General features: G+C 41.9%; 1 protein-coding gene across 18 annotated transcripts in view; it reads right to left on the bottom strand.

The window, feature by feature from the left end:
• Nucleotides 1-16,608, bottom strand: part of DTNA (dystrobrevin alpha) — an 892,688-nt gene that overhangs the window by 191,102 nt on the left and 684,978 nt on the right. For all 18 annotated transcript variants that reach the window (XM_069220106.1, XM_069220107.1, XM_069220103.1 and 15 more), the window contains one exon: nucleotides 11,687-11,772. In XM_069220106.1, the coding sequence (XP_069076207.1) occupies nucleotides 11,687-11,772 (86 nt within the window). The remainder of the gene's footprint in view (nucleotides 1-11,686; nucleotides 11,773-16,608) is intronic.

The raw sequence follows: 16,608 nt of genomic DNA, 5'->3' as shown, positions 1-16,608 counted from the left end.
AGCATGGAGTGCATTAAAGAGGTGTAGAGTGGCCTAGAGTGAAGTGGCGCAGAGTGGAGTGGAGTGGAGTAGAGTGTTGCAGGGCCAAATAGAGTAGAGTGTTGTAGAATGGAGTAGATTAATGTGGCATAGAGTGGTGTACAGTAGAGTAGTGTGGAATAGAGTGCCATAGAGTGGAGGAGAGTGGCAAGAGTGGCGTAAAGTCGTGTACAGTGTTGTAGATTGGCACAGAGTGAGGTAGAGTGGAGTGTTGTGTAGTGGAGTGTTGTAGAGAGGCCTAGAGTGGGGTGGCACATAATGGAGCAGAAGGGAGCAAAGTGTAAAAGAGTGGAGTCGAGTAGAGTAAAGTGGAGGGGGAAAGAATGGAGTGTTGTAGAGTGGAGGGTTGTATAATGGAGTAGAGTGGCATACTGTGGAGTGGAGTACAATGTTGTAGTTTCAAGTGGAGTAGAGTTGAATAGAGTGGAGTAGATTAGTGCACCATAGAGCAGAGTAGAGTACAATAGAATGTCATAGAGTGGAGCAGAGTACAGAGGCATGCAGCAGAGTAAAGCAGCAGAGTGGAGTAGAGTGTCGTAGAGTGGAATGGCGTAGAGTTGTGTATAGTGGCAAAGAGTGGAGTAGAGTGTTGTAGAGTGGAGCAGCATAGAGTGGTTTATGCATGGTGTGCTAGTGCACTGCCATTACAGAAAACACATTTTCAATTAAAATGACAACTACATTTGCACAGACATACAGTTTTTCTGATAAAACAATACAGCACACAAGAAATAATGTGTGGAAATGGCATCACCTAGTGTACTGATTTGCTTTGACTGTATTAAAAAATTGTTTCCCGGGCACTTCAGAATTACAAAAAACGTGCTTTATTTGCACTTTCCTAATTCTGATATATTCTGAAATAAAGAAAGGTAAACACCAAACTCCGTCAGAAGACAGAGCCTGAAAACTGAACTGTCTTTGAATGCACAGCAAATGTAACAAGATAAAAAAAACTAAATTTAAATGCCAGTTTACAGAAAGTGAGCACTGTCGAAGGACACAGTAAATAGCATGTGCTGCACAGGAAGGACCAACCATAGCTGGGCAGCCTAAAACAAATAATGTCAGCAAAGAGAAAGCAAGCAAATCTGAGTAACAAACCACAAAGCCAATGCTTGGCAATTGGTGGAAGGTATTCCTAGGTCAGCTTTCCTAATGTTTCCAAGATGTCTTTAGCAAAGAAGGCAGCTATGCTGTCTGGTTGGCTTCTACCTTAAAAGGGGCAGTGTCAAGAAAAACAGAAGGATACATATGGAATTCAGCAACTAATTAACTGCATGTCTGAAAAAGCACAGAACAGTAGCCATAGGTGGCAATGTGAATAAAGTCAACTGATGTTGTATGAATTAGGATGAGGTAATCATCAGGGCAGATGAGGCGAGCTGCAGTGAAAAATCATGCTTGCTGGCTATAAGGTCTGTTTAGAAATATACACATATGTAGACTGATCATATGGGGAACACCAAGTCCCCAAAGAGCTGAGACTGAAAATGGAACGATCCAGTTGAGCTTGGTTGCAAGCAGGATCTGGAGTGGCACTAGCAGTTATAGGCAATTGTAGACAATCCACTACGGTGCAAATAATTAACTAATCATTTTGTGGTGTTGAGGACATTTGTTCTTCAAGTGCCAAAAATTTCATATTCCACAAGTCCCAATGATTTCAAATTCTCACCATCTAACAAAGAAGAATGCAGAGGGCTTACCGCATTATAAAAACATCTTCCAAAAAGAGCAGGATCGGAACAAAAATACTAGACCTTTGTTTACGAGAGAAAAATGTAGGACATTTATAAAGATGATACACCCAAAAATGAAGGTCCAAGCTACACCAGGGGCTGAGCTATATCTTAAAAAGAGATCAGGTTTTTACTTACAGTATATAAATGTAAGATGTTTACAACACGAATAGAAACAAAAAATAGAAGGTCCTAGCTGCTTCTGGGGAAAACATGTGACCCCAGCTTAAGAGATTCTTTACGTTAAGTCCATATAATCATTCAACATTACAGCCGGTAGCTGATGATATCCCGTGGGCGAGGGATCAGGAGGCTTCAAAACCCTTTCGGGATCTCAGATTTTCAGCAGGACCCATTCCAGAAATGAGGGATCTACGTCTTAAAAGAGTGCTCTGGGGGAGACATAGGGAGGTGGTTTGGGGGCTGCGAAGTAAGTCAGAGAGTTCACTCCTGATGTTGGTAGGCACTTACAATTCTGTACAAATGCTACAGCTAGTCACAGTCATGGTTCAGGACTTCTTTATAGCTGGGGAACAGGGTAGCACCTTGGTTGGTAGCCAAGGGTATTAGCAAAACTTTGAGGACCTGTAAATCAACAGCTTAAAGCTGATCGGATTTTTCCAATGGTGGGGGCACCCTGGAAACTAGTGGCACCCACTCAAAACAGCTGCACCCCAGTTTATGGTCCGGTGACACTGGAATATTGTAATTGCGGGAACTTGGGGAGGGGAGGGTTGGTGTCCACCTAACTTACTAGAAGAACCCAGCTTTCTAAATTGCCTCTCACTATGAGTGCTTAAAAGGGGGGTCGGCTGCCTCTGCAGTAGCTTTAAAAAAAAAAAATGCAAATGTTTAAAATCAGGTGAAAAATATTTTTAGAAATTGATTGTTTCAATGAAGCACAGAGTTGTGCTTGATGAATTAACAATGTTGAAAGGAAGTTACTGAGTCACTTTGGAATGTAATTTATATTGTGAAGTAATTGTGCCACATGTCCGTGTGAGGACACCAATTATTTTTATAGGGATGCAGTCTCTGGTGTTCTTCTCTTGTCGCTACTGCTCTTTCCCATCTCAATCAGTGTTCTGCTGCAAACCATCTCTCCACTTGTCTCCGCAGAGCAGTAAACCAATGGCGCCAAGGATTCAAAGATGAAAAATTGTGTTAGGAAGTGTGCATTGTGAATGAAGTTTTCATCATGTACCCAAAGTATTATATTCGAGGACTTACGCCATAAGTTTTACTGAAGGTGTGACAATTCTATGAGCCATTGTTTAAGAATTGTTTTATTTTGTGCTGATCATCTCCAGAGCGCAGTTGAGGAGACAGTAGGTGGAAGATTTCTTTTATCTTAAGAAATGGGTTAGTACTGAAGATTTAAAATATTATGTTACTATTTCAGCATTACCATTGCAGCCCTAACAATGATCACACCAAGCTGAATTTGTAGAATCTATTAATAGAATGTGTGATTTGTGTATAAAAATCTTTAGAAATGTGTTGGGCATTTTCCAGTTGTCGCTAGGGCAGCTGCTGTTGGGGAGATTTTTCATTTTTAAGCTCATTTGATTTAGATTTTCCTATGGGAAACTTGTCAGTACTCTTTGTAAATTTGAATTAGGATTTTGCTTAGACTTGTGTAATTGGGGCTAAATTGTAGGACTTCGTATTACTGCATTTGGGCCTTCATGGCAAATTATGCATTTGGCTCTGTACAGCATTTACTAATAAATCTAATTTTGCCTTATTTTTGATTAAGAACACATTCTTCATTTGTTTTGTTTTATTCTGCTGAAATGTATGTTTTTGGTGAGGAGTGTAGTCTCTGACGGCTAGATCTATTGAAGATTCTGCAGCCAAATTAATTGGGTGAAAATTGGGGTGTACAAAAAATATTGGGGTTCAGGTGATTAGTGGGTTTCAGGTCGCATACCACTATGAACCACCAAGTGGAATCTGGATTTTTCATACTATCAAGAAGTAAAGAAATTAGCTGCTTCATTCTTTCCAATAAATAACAGAACACTTTATTGTTCTAGTAAGCAAAAAGAAAAGTATATTAATTAAGACAAACAAGTGGGCAAAAGTACCAGCTACTGAGGAGAAATTCTTGCACTTGAAGGGAATTAACATCGCAAATCACGAGAAGAAATGCATTACTTGCCCCTGAAAGACAAACCTGTGCTGTTTGCTTTAACTGTAAAGAAATCTCAGCAACAATGAATAATAATTGAACTGGGCTGAGTAGAGCTATATGAAGCTAGTCTCACTCACCTTGAAGTACATTTCTTTACTATATAAATTTTGTTCGAGTCAGTCTAAAATTCTTTGGACTAAAAGTACATGTTTGAAAAAAATGAAAAGGAAATTACTGCATCAAATCGCGAACCACTACTTTCAGGTTCTTCTCTACGATTAACTTTATCAAATTGCTTCTTTATTCAGAAAGATTCACTCTTGAGAGCAAGTGAATAAGACCTATCCTCATTTAAAAATAAATTACAGATACCCACTTCATTATGCTGTGCAATTTTCATAAATTGTGATTCCTAGAATTTGTTACCTCTTAACTCAGAAGGTGACTGAACACAGCACCTCTACACCAGAAAGCTACCACATAAAAAGTACTCAAATCAGTGGCCAAGGTTCCGACCTGGGACCAAATATTCTGAAGTATCGTTTTCATTTAAAATGTAGATTATTTTATATCTAACCAAACCATAACAATAACTGAAGAAAAAACAACACAACTTTTAAGTCGGTTTTCCACTGTTAAAACTAAATATATACTTTGGTATTGCGCCAAGTGAGCCAGACTTTTTTAAACAACCTTAATTGGGTTTTACATGTAAGAGCAGAGCAAATGATGAACATTGATCACACACACATATTCATTTAGCAAAATAACAGCCCCCCTACCCCATCTAGCTCTTGTGGAATCATTTTAAGTATCAGATATTGCATAACTGTTAAAATCGAGCAACATCTACATCCAAGTTAAATAGAATTACATGTAGGCATGAGTATGGACTACATTGGAAGTTATACTGCATTCTCTTGTCAGGGATTTCTTTTAAGGTCAGTAAGCATGGCTGCCCAGGCTCGCAGATCCTCTTCCAATTTATAATCCGTTCAGACATATTTCATACTGACCTTTTCTGCCGTTGCCCACTCCATGATGTCCCTAAGCCATTCAGAATATCCATGGGGGTGGGGACGTAACCACCATATGGCTATACGTTGTTTCCCCAATGTTAGACCCAACAGGAGAAATTTCCTACAATGTTTCCATTTGGGTGGGGAAGGGAAGAGGCCCAGTAATATTTGTTTGGGGTCTAACAGGAGTTCCCACCCAGAGTTCTGTTTAAATTGATGAGAATTTGTTGCCACTATGAGGATATATTGGCACAGGCCCATGACTTATGTATAAACTTGTCTGCCAGGTGTTGGCATTGCGGACATCTGTCCGAACGTGTGGAATAAATCCTGCTTAGGGTGGCAGGAGAGAGATAGGTTTGGTGGGTGAAATTATAGTGTATCAATTTAAATCATGCATTGGAGCTGGCTGTGCGTACCCCTTCATGAATGCGTCCTCCCATTTAGTCTCAATTGGGAAAGGCTGTCATAGGAGGCCATCCTGTAGTGCCCTATTTAAATGTGATATTAAGCGTCGGCCCCTGCCATATCTATTAGGGTGGCAAGGGTCGCAAATTGTGGTGGAGCATTCAGAAACATTGGCCAAATTCCAGCGGCTATGGCTGAAAGCTTCTGATACTGTAAAAATTGATCAGAACCTAACGTGAATGATTGAACCGTCTCTGCATATGTTATGAAGTGGCCCTATGAGTAGAGATCACACAAGGTAATGCAACCCCCCCTCCCTCCATCTGCAAAGTGACTAGATTCCTCTAGTTTGTGAAAGGGTTTTAATATCCAGATAGCAAGATCTGTGTGTAATGGGGGCCTTTGTATCCGTATCCTCCCAAATGTGGATCACATGTCGAATCACATAAGGTGTGTTAGGAGGGACCCTGGAGCCAGGCATCAGTAAGTTGGGGAGTGTTACGCCTGCATAAGAACCTTCCAAGAATGTTCCTTCCCAAGAAAATCCCTCTGCCAAGAAATGGATGACATGCTGAAGTTGTGCAGCTATATAGTAGAATTCAAGGTTGGGGACCTCTATGCCCCCAGAGGTCCATGTTCTCTCAAGCGTGGCTAGACTAACTTGTTTCCATTTATCTGCCCATAATAGATCGATCAATAAAGTATCCAGTGTCGAGAAGTACATATGGGGGATCTGAGAAGTGCGGCTTCTAGACAAAGAAAGTAAATGCTCACAACTCCGTCAGTCTAACGTAGTAACAGGAACCAACTTTATTCTTGGTATCAATACATCAAAGCCCTATACCAGCCTCTAAGCCCATCTCCTTCTTCCAACCATCCTTCTCTCTTCCCCATACATTCTAAACTCCCTCACAACATTCTAAGAACACTTGTCACTTGGATACTTATACCGAAGGACACGAATCCAGCAATGCCTGATGTTGCTTAGTTACCACACCATCTTATAAAAGATACCCTGTAGGGCATACAAATACAGAGGAAGCTCTTTTATTTTGACAAATGCTATCCTCCCCATTAGAGAGAGAGAGGTAAGTCTCTCCAAAATCAAACCGATACTTGAAGGCTTTTAACTACTCTCCCAATATTCAGATCCAGAGACTTGTGAGCCAGACTTGATTGGGGAGTTTTTAAGAATAATTTTATTTTGTCTGTTTTTAAGATTTTTTAACATATGTTATTTAGTTTCACAGCTGAGGAATTAAAAGGGAGAACTGGCTGTCTAGCCATAATTAATGTTCATTCTTTAAGGATGCTGCCTGCCCTCGCACCATTAAGTCCGTAATTGTGTTACTTTTTGTATTTAGTTCATATACCATCATCATGTTTAGGATTTGAATATCGTACACCTGTGGGGGAGGAGGGTCTTTTAGGGAAAGTGCATTAAATTAACCTTTTTCTGAACTCTTCTAATGCAACTGTTTCCAGTTGTTAACGTTTCATTAGTTAATCATGCGCCAATGTCTTCAATGCCATCTGGACCATGTGTTGCAATTTAACACAAAGCAGGTTTTTTCATCTCACTATATGTGCAAGACCAGGTGCAGGTTCTTTGGCACAATGTTTAAATTTACATTTGCTTATGGGCAAACACAATGTGGCCAACTCCTCCCCTTTATAGCTGTCTGTCACTGACCTGCTGTGCGGCTTCAACAGCATCAATAGCTCTGACTTACGGACATCATTGCTCGCCTAATGCCAAGGCAGATATCTGGTTGACTTCCTCTGGGCTCTCCATTTCAAACTTTTAGCCTCAGTCAGATTTAGGGAAATCTCTCTAAAACCTCCTACATGACCTGTGGATGGAAAAAGAATGAAGAGCTGGGCGAATTCAATCAAGGGCCGCCCTGTGGAAAGTGTGTATCATTCTCAGTTTCTTGGGAGTGACCTTCGACGGGGCTGGTTTCTGGGATGCCTGCTTGGCAAACAGGAAGTTGTGCTTTGATCAGTTCGCAGGGTTCTTGTTTAACCTGGTTGCCAGTGTGGCAGTAAACCGATTCCCTCGCTAATGGAAATTTACAATCATAAGTGCGTCCCTGCTCTGAGCTATGGTTCCAGAATCGGGAGGTGACAGGGGCATGGCTAGCCTTCAGGTTGGAAAAAAAATGTTTTCTTTGCAGCCTCCGTTGAGTGGTTCTAACTATGCTATTCTTGAAGAGTTAGGTGTTGAATACGTAGAGAACCACATCAGGTTAGCACCCCTCTGAATGTTGTGCTCATTCTGGTGTAATGAACATACTTCTCCGAATAGGGATATAATTCAGGGCTGTATTTCTTGTGGTTATCATTTACAAGGTCTGGCCTTGTCCGACTGGGTAGGTCTTCTTTGTTTACCAATTCCCAGAATATAAATTGTCTTGACACAACTCTGGTTAACATGTCCTTTATAGATGTGTGATAATGGAGAGAGGTGCGATGGAGCTTAAAAAGTCATCTAACCAGATTATGTAATGTGACAAACAACGCCTGACATCAAACCATATTGGGAATTGGCCACTAATTCCTGGGAGCGATCTCTTATTATTATTTTTTCCTTATCACTCATCTGCATAGGAAAGACATCGCTGGATTTCTCATCATCTATCTGCACAGGAAATTAAATCACTGGATTTCCTATCATCCATCTGCACCTCTGGTTTCCCGCCAAAGCTGTCTGTAAAAGAAGCCAAGCAAGAAGATTTAATTTCCCATTACTGATATGCATGGCAAGTGACAACACTGGATTTCCGATAATCCATCTGCACAGGAAGCGACATCAGTGGTTTCCCACCCACGGCACCCTGTGCTCTGCCCAGGACCTACTTAATGGCGGCTCCAGCACAGACATGCAGGTGGCGCACCTAAGGCATGGGAGTGGCAAACTCGTCTCTGCATGTCTGTGCGTGGACCTCACCCACAGCCAGGAACCATGATTCTACCACTACCCACCATTACCCTGACAATCTTCTCTGTGCTCTCAACCCCGGCTCACACTTGTGCACTGCTGCCACACCACACAACACAGAAGGAGTGTTCACACACACCTCCTGCAAGTTCTCATGCACTTTTCCATGCCCTACAGACACCACTCCTGCACCAAGAGCACCCAGCAGTCCACTTGTTTACACTCACACAAATCAAACTCCGCCCACACAATACACCACACTGGTATGCATGCTCCTCAACACCCGTTCGTTCACCAAACACTCCAAGGAGATATGGGAGCTACAGCACTACTACGCCGCGGACTGGCTCTTCCTCACTGAAACATGGTGTTTGAAATCGGGTTTCTCGTTGGCATAGGTGTGCACTCTGTCCAACAGGAACCACAATACCAGTCAGGGTAAGTCAGAAATACATCCTAGGTTAACCTGTGCTCACACTCTGGTGGTTTGACACAGAACAGTCAGCCTTAACGTAAGAGGCAATGTGTTATGTATTTGTGCAACACTTCAAACAGTAAACAGTGAAAACAAGATACAAGAAGATGCCACACCTGGTTAGAAAAAACACAACTTAATTTAATAAATAAAATAAGACCAAAATGACAAAAGTAGAACTTGAGATATTATTTTTAAAGATTAAACTGAAATATAGTGCTTATAAGTAATAAGCACCTACGTGGGTATCTGGTCGCACGGGACCGGGACAAAGTCAAAATTCAGAGTATCCATGATGGAGCATGGGTCGGATACAGGGATCAGCCATGGCCCGCTGTTCTGAGTTGTTTCGCCATAGAGGACATACATGGCACAGTCGCAGCGATGCATCCTATCAGGCCACACAGTGGAGGTGATGCGTCGATCTTCTCTGTACAAAGGCGGAGATGTGTCCATTCAGAGTGTGATGTGGTGGTTCCGAATGCGATGCGCTGCTACAGCTTCTATAGTAGAGTATGTGTCGATTCCGAGTGCGATGCGCTGGTTACGAATGCACTGCACCATGTTGGATCCACTAAATGGAGTCAATGCACCAATTCCGATTCCTGCAACAGTGCTGATGCACTGGTTCGGACTCCTGCAATGGGATTATTGTGTGGATTTCTACTGGAGCCACACATGACATCAGCATGGTTCTTAACAGAGGAGACATGGCAGTCCTCATCCTCCTGGACCTCTCCGCAACACTTGACACCTCTCATATCCCATCTTCATCAGGCACCTTCATGAGATTGGATTTCCAAGGACCCACTTTCCATTGGATCTGCTCCTTCTTAACAAATAGAACACAAGCTGTTAAACCTGGCACATTCTCCTCAGAAATCCACAAGCTCTTCTGCAGAGTGCCGCAAGGTTAATTGCTCAGCCCGCCCTTTTCAATTCATATGTGATCCCTCTAGCCAATGTCACCTCTTCTATGTTGATGACCTGCAACTCATACTCTCCCTCTCAGGCATGAGCCCCAACTCAAGAAAGTAATTCACTGTTTGTATGACTGAAGTCACTAACTGGATGAAAGCCAACTGTCTCAAGCTCAACACCAACAAGACCGAAGTAATGATCTTCAGCAGGAACACCTTGCAAAGGGACTCCAAATTGTGGCAGGCCGAACTCAGAGCCACGCCCAGAACCCATGCTAGAAACCTCAGAATTATCATCAAAAGCAAACTGGACATGCCTGTACAAGTCAATGCCATCAATGCATCCTGCTGCCTGAAAATGCTGATGAAGATCTTCAAATGGCTTCCAAGCAATGCTAGAAGAACTGTCACTCATATCCTAGTAACAAGCAAGTTGGACTATAGGAACACTCTCTCTGGTGGGATCACCAAGCAACTCACTAGAAGCTACAAACCATCCAGAATTCAGCAGCCAGACTCCTCCTCAACCTCTCCAACAGAACTCACATCACACCATACATCATGGAGCTCCACTGGCTTTCCATACACAAACATGCTCATTTTAAACTTCTCACACATACAACAAAGGTACTATACAACTTAGGCCCCATTTGCCTGAAGAGTTGCATGTCCTTCAACCAACCACACAACCACCTCCACTCCACAGAACGTCTACTTGCACAAATCCCACACATACGCAGAACCACATCAGAGGACAGGCATTCTCTCACATCGCTCCTAACGCATGCAACAGCCTCCCACTCCCTATCTTCTTGAATTCCACATGAAACTGAAGACTTGGTTTTCTAATTAACTAATGTACCTTAGGCAGGGTTAGGCATATACAGCAGCTTGGTGCCAGGATACCCTTGTGGGTGATAATGCGCTTTACAAATACACATTACAGAATGGACAGAAAAGTTATGATATTCAGCCCTTCTAGCTTCTCTGTAAAACATTTAAGTCATAAACCACCAGTCATCTTTAAAATGAAACCTGCCAATGTAATCTTGTCATTTTTGATACAAGCTGATTTTACCACAATATTATAAGAGGATCATTTCAAGCACTGCATACTAACTAATGAGAAGCTTGATTCTATAACATTTTTCTTTAACATTTTTTTCATCTGATTTGCCGAACTCTTAGAGACATATGAAATTGATGCACCGCAAAGCTAAAGTTGTTTGGAAATTTGGAAAATGTTCCAGAATTCTGTGATAATTTATCCATCGCTAATGCTCGCTATTTAGGGCATAAGAAATTCGAGAGGCCCCTTGCATAATGGTCCCTAGCGCCTTATAAGAAGAGCTTGCTATCCCTAGTCCCACAGACTACTTCTACTGTGTGGTAGATTGTAGAATGTTTGGGTGGGGCTGATGTCACTCTGACATCAGATTAGGGTGTTAGGGGTGAGAGTTCTGTGTTGGATCTTGGTGGAGAGTGGTTGGACAGGAGGAGAGCTGATAGAAGGTGTTTTCCTGCATTAGTGGATAGGATACTTTTAATAAAGAACCTACAAGTTAATGTCCTGGTTCTTCGCATCTTTACATACATGCACAGGTTTCCTTACATGCACAGCCTTTTCATCACCATACTCTCTATGTTATTCATGAAATGGCCTTTTTGAACATCTATATTTTAGGTTGCTTAAAAAAGAATTGGTGGGCTCTTTGAGCACTAAACCTGTAACAAATGTAGTATGTTCTTTTTTCCCCAAGGATTTAGAGAAAGCCTAAATATCACCTACACAGTGTGATAATCCTAACAACATTTGTTCCTGGTGGCTGCTGTCTGACTACCATAAAAACATTACAGAAATTAAAAGGTGATGATGACATTCAAATTCAGGAACTAGTAGCTATAAACCTGAAAATAACACTATCACATGAGCCTTCCGAAATAGATATAAAGCAGATAGCCATGCCAGCCTCGTGTACTTTCTCATAAACGAATCATTACTCACATCTCAATTTGTCCATGATCTTTCCTCCACACAGGGTAGCCAACGTCATTTTGACGGCGAAGACGGAAATTTTACCATGACCTTCCCTGGGTAAAACAAATACAACATTTGTTAGTTTGAATGCTTTTAAGCCTACATGGTACATTTGATGCATGACTACATACCCCTCCATTGCAGAACATATACATGTATTTATCATATTTCATACTGCTAACGTTAGCTAACGTTAGCAAAGTGAAGCAATAAACCTTGCAATACCTTGTAACTAACTAAGGAAGGATGGACTGGCACCTAACAAAAACTAACAGATCACAGAGAAGGTTCATCTTTCTGCATATGTACCGAAAGGACTATCTTTGAATGTCTGATTTTGGATATTTTTATGACTCAACAGCAGCAGCAATTTCAAAGCCCATAATACATGGGAATTATGTCAGAGCTGCGGATTACAGAATTCAGTGGTTAAAAAGCCAAAGCACACTTTGCACCACATTTTCATTAAGTCATTGATCCCTTTCCTAATTCCTTTCACCTCAATTATTATTTTTTGTTATCGGCAGAGCATTATATTTAATTTTTAATCCCTTAAGGTGTGAGCATAACCATTTTGGTGGAGGATTAGTATACTCAGAAGCAGCAGATACAATGGAGGAGTCAAGAATAGCAAGCAAAAAGGTGAAAAAATGTACAGAGCAGTTCATTTATCTATTCGACAAAAACACTAAGAAGTGATACCCTGCCCTCTTGACATTTACATTGTGATCTCTGTATTTTTGCTTTGAAACATATTTCACAACTTTGCTAACAGACTATCCTTAGCCTGCCTGATTTAGAAGCAAATATAAACTTGTGGACAGCATGTATCCACAGTTATACATCTTAGATTTTTGATGAACAGCATGTTAGATGAAGTGCTTTGTTGGAGTCCCAAATGCTGTCTAATACATAAGTACAACTGAGGTACACTTTTAGCAGAAACTGGCTCTTCAATAAAATTCCAGATGTCTCCGGCCATCCTCCTATTTAGGACAGTAAATATCGGGAAGACTGTCCTTGCTTGATTCTGGAATATGGTGTAAGCTACGAACTGGGACTCCGGTGGATCTATTTGATAGTAATGGGTTTTAAACCTCTGAAAATGAAACAACAACATTCATTGTTCCTAAACAGATATTTTTGCATATTTCCAAATGAGATCATAGTTTATCACAATTGGCAAAATGTACTAAATGGGGAACAGGATGTTATGATATTTTTAATTTACAGTGTGTATTTGTGGTTACTATGAATTATTACTTATGTATGTAGAGGACAATCTAAGCACACTCTGTGCAAAATGGAGGCCGTGCTTGGCAAATTGGGGCCTGTAGGAAGTTATTTCTTTGTCCCAGCAACATATGATACAAAATAAAAACTTGCAAATCGTCCCGTGCAACCCTATAATACAAACTACAGGCTTTTTTAGTCACGCAAGGCGAACAAATGATACATTTAGGAGGCACAATCCACCCTCAAAAGTAAATTGTTATGGCCATACACCATCCTAATTTGCATGTCTTTTGGACTCCAGTTTGTATAAAATTAGTAAAAGTGTGTAAAGAACTTAACTCCCCAAATACCTGTCTATTATACTATGGTTAGATGCCAAAAGATATAACCTAATAACTAACCGAGTGTACTTTTCAGTTAAGTCGTTGCCAGGCTTACCAGGCTTACCAGAGATTCACCATACTCTCCCTACAAATGAAAATGGAAAAAATCATACTCTATTGTTATTTCATTAGACTATCTTTATTGGCAGAATGACAAAGAAGATCACAAGCCTGATTTATAATCTGGCGGAGGGATTACTCCGTCATAAATGTGATGTATATCCCATCAACTGTATTACGATCCCCATAGGCTTTAATGAGATGATAATACGGCGGATGGGATACCGGTCATGTTTGTGACGGAATAACCCCCTCCGCCAGGCCCATAATCTTAATTATTTTATCAGGAATATCTGGAAAACACATGATAGCACAATACCTTTACATATGCATGCAGGCTTCAGACCCTCTTTTAAAATCAGAAGAGGTCAGGAAAGCAAAGTATGGAGGTTGAGAACATGGAAGCTAGGCTTGCACTTACTTCCAGGTTGTGGGTGGGTGTTCTGGGGCCCTCATGAGTCAGTGGCTATAAGAACCAGTGTAGGCACTGGAACAGTGCCTGGCAACATCTCCAGTTGTCTAGGCTCACTTTGCTTCTGTCAGTTTGTAACTCTGCATTTGAGATCCCTCACTGTCATTTTTACCCTTCAGGGGTGGCCTTCCAACTTGTCCTTTGAACTCGTTGGTCTCAGTTCTTTGTGTTCTGCTTACCCTTTGGGCCTGCTATGCACTTTTTCTCCCTTATCTCTTACCCTTTTGTGCCTGCTAAGCTCCTTACCTCACTTACCTCTGAGGGCTGTTTATCCAAAAGCGTCCTGCAGCATTCCATATGGTCATGATCTCCATGGCTTTTGTATTGGCTCATAGTGTATTTTTGCCTCTCTTTCTCAAAGACATCTGAGCAGAGGTTCTAGGACGATCCTAGACTGCTTTGGTGCCATTCTGGACCACTGTGGCCAGCGTTCCACTACCACATTTTCCCCAGATTCCTAACCAACCTATTATGATTTAGGTCCTGACTTAGATCTTGACGGTGTTACCACCAATCCGTGTCGGAGGTGGGCCTGAAAAGACCGCCTAGTCGATGGTATTCTGCCCGCCAGCTTTAGATGTACTGCAGCTGAGCCGAAGACCAGCTTGACAGAGCACCCTTCTTAGCCATCAGGCAGGCGGGTTCCCATCCGCTGAATTTAGATGTTACAGTTGTACAGGCAGTGTACTGCCGGAGATTTGCTGACAAAGGGAGGATATTGCTGGACAATGCCAGTGGCTGCGGAACAGAGGTAAGTCACACACACACAGTCTACCCTTCACGTATGCCCCCCCACTTCACACACGACACAACACACCACAAACATACCATGTCCATTGCCATGCCACCATAACACAACACTTACATGCTGCAAACACACATTGACGTACATCCATGACACAACATACACACACTAGTGACACTTCACCCACACACGACACAACCACAACTACACACTCATCTACACAAACACGCACACACACAAGCACACATCATGGCAATGACTGCCACACAACAGCATGCACCTAAATGTTGCATGCAGCACCACAACACAACATACACAACAACATCCATGCCAAATGCAAGAGACACACATGCTCACACAACGATATCACCAACTACATCTCCCTCCACCTCACCCACCGAAACATATCGCATACACACATACATGTACTGACTCACACATATGACTTGATGCGCAACATGACAGGTAAAGGTCCCCTGCAATGTGCAGACATCGGCATAGTTGACAAGTGTGAATGTTCCGTCACTGTGGTGCCAGCATTCATTTGCAATGAATATTGGCACCATAATGACATTTGTGTATGTGTGCGATATGTGTTGTGTACCAGTTTGTCACCACCCATGTCCCCAACATATGTATGTCTTAGTAATTCAAAAAATTACGGTGACATATATATGTCTGCAGTGGTCCCGTGCTCATGTGCAGTGACCACACCCCCTCAATCCACTTAGTCACGCGTTGTCTATCTTCGTGTCCAGGGACCGGAGGTCGGGGGGAGACAGGTGGAGGAGGACTATGGTGTGTGTTTAATTGTGTTTTCTCTGTGGTCCAGTGGCAGCAGCGATGAAGGGTCCTATCCAGTCATGTCCAGCTGGGAACAGAAGTTGAATCAGGAGAAAAGGTGAGTCTTTACTCTTTCCGCCCCCCAAAATCCACCAAGTCAGAAGTTGAAGTCAGACAGACACTTTTTGCTTGGCGGGATAGCACAACCAAATCTGCTCAGCAATAAGAGTGGCTGGAGTCCTGCCATCAGCTACACTTTCCTATGGCACCATCATGGCAGATGGGAATGCTTGGCAGGACTCAGGTGGGTTAAAGTCTAAGGGACCGCCAACATCTAATTCCGGTGGGCAGATCATAATGGCAGCAGATGGGATTTCAGTCAGAAAACCGACGGCGGGACCCTTACAGCCAACATCTAAATCAGGCCCTAAGTTGTTCAGCACCGTGCTTGGAACAGGTGGACTACAGGGATACTCAGTGAATTCCTTTTAAAGAATTACACTACTATCATTAAATCTTGACATGTGTTTAGGAACCAATTTCTAATGCTCTAAAAGGTTCTTGGTATGTGTTCAGAGGTTTAGCCTCGGGGCGTGTTTGGGGTGTTACATCCCCCTAATAAATATATTTTTTGATAACTAGTTGGGTACGGGTACTTTCAGTCGGATTTCATCAGATTTTTTTACATACACACAGACAAAAACACACACTCCATCTTTATTTTTACAGCCCTCAAAAATATTGGTTATTTTAAAAAAATATGTTGTTTTCTCACTTGGTGCTCCTAACAGTCAGCATTCTTCTCCCTTTCCACTGCCCCTCTCATGCACCCTGCTTGTTGAATAATGTATTCAAACATGACATGTCAGCCTGATTGTTGGAAAATCCGAGGCTCACACCCTTCCAATCTTACTGACCACGCTACCTCCTTGTCTGTATTTTGCCCACTGCCAGATGCTAACCCTTCCCCTTACCACCAGGACACTTTTAGAGGCGTCTTCTCTATGAACCAAATAACGTATCAACAACTGATCTATATGTTTACTTGCTGTCATTCTATTTCGAAAATGCAATTAAAAAGTATTCTCTCTGATCACATTTGTTGACAGCCAACCAAACTCAAATCCATATGGTCTAAAGACATAAATGCAAAGTCACATGATGCAACCATGCAGTCATGCTTAACAACAACAGCCTGGCCTGCTTTAAA

This window comes from Pleurodeles waltl, chromosome 2_2 (genome assembly GCF_031143425.1).
Source record: "Pleurodeles waltl isolate 20211129_DDA chromosome 2_2, aPleWal1.hap1.20221129, whole genome shotgun sequence".
NCBI lineage: Eukaryota > Metazoa > Chordata > Amphibia > Caudata > Salamandridae > Pleurodeles > Pleurodeles waltl.
This window is presented reverse-complemented; position numbering and strand designations above follow the sequence as displayed.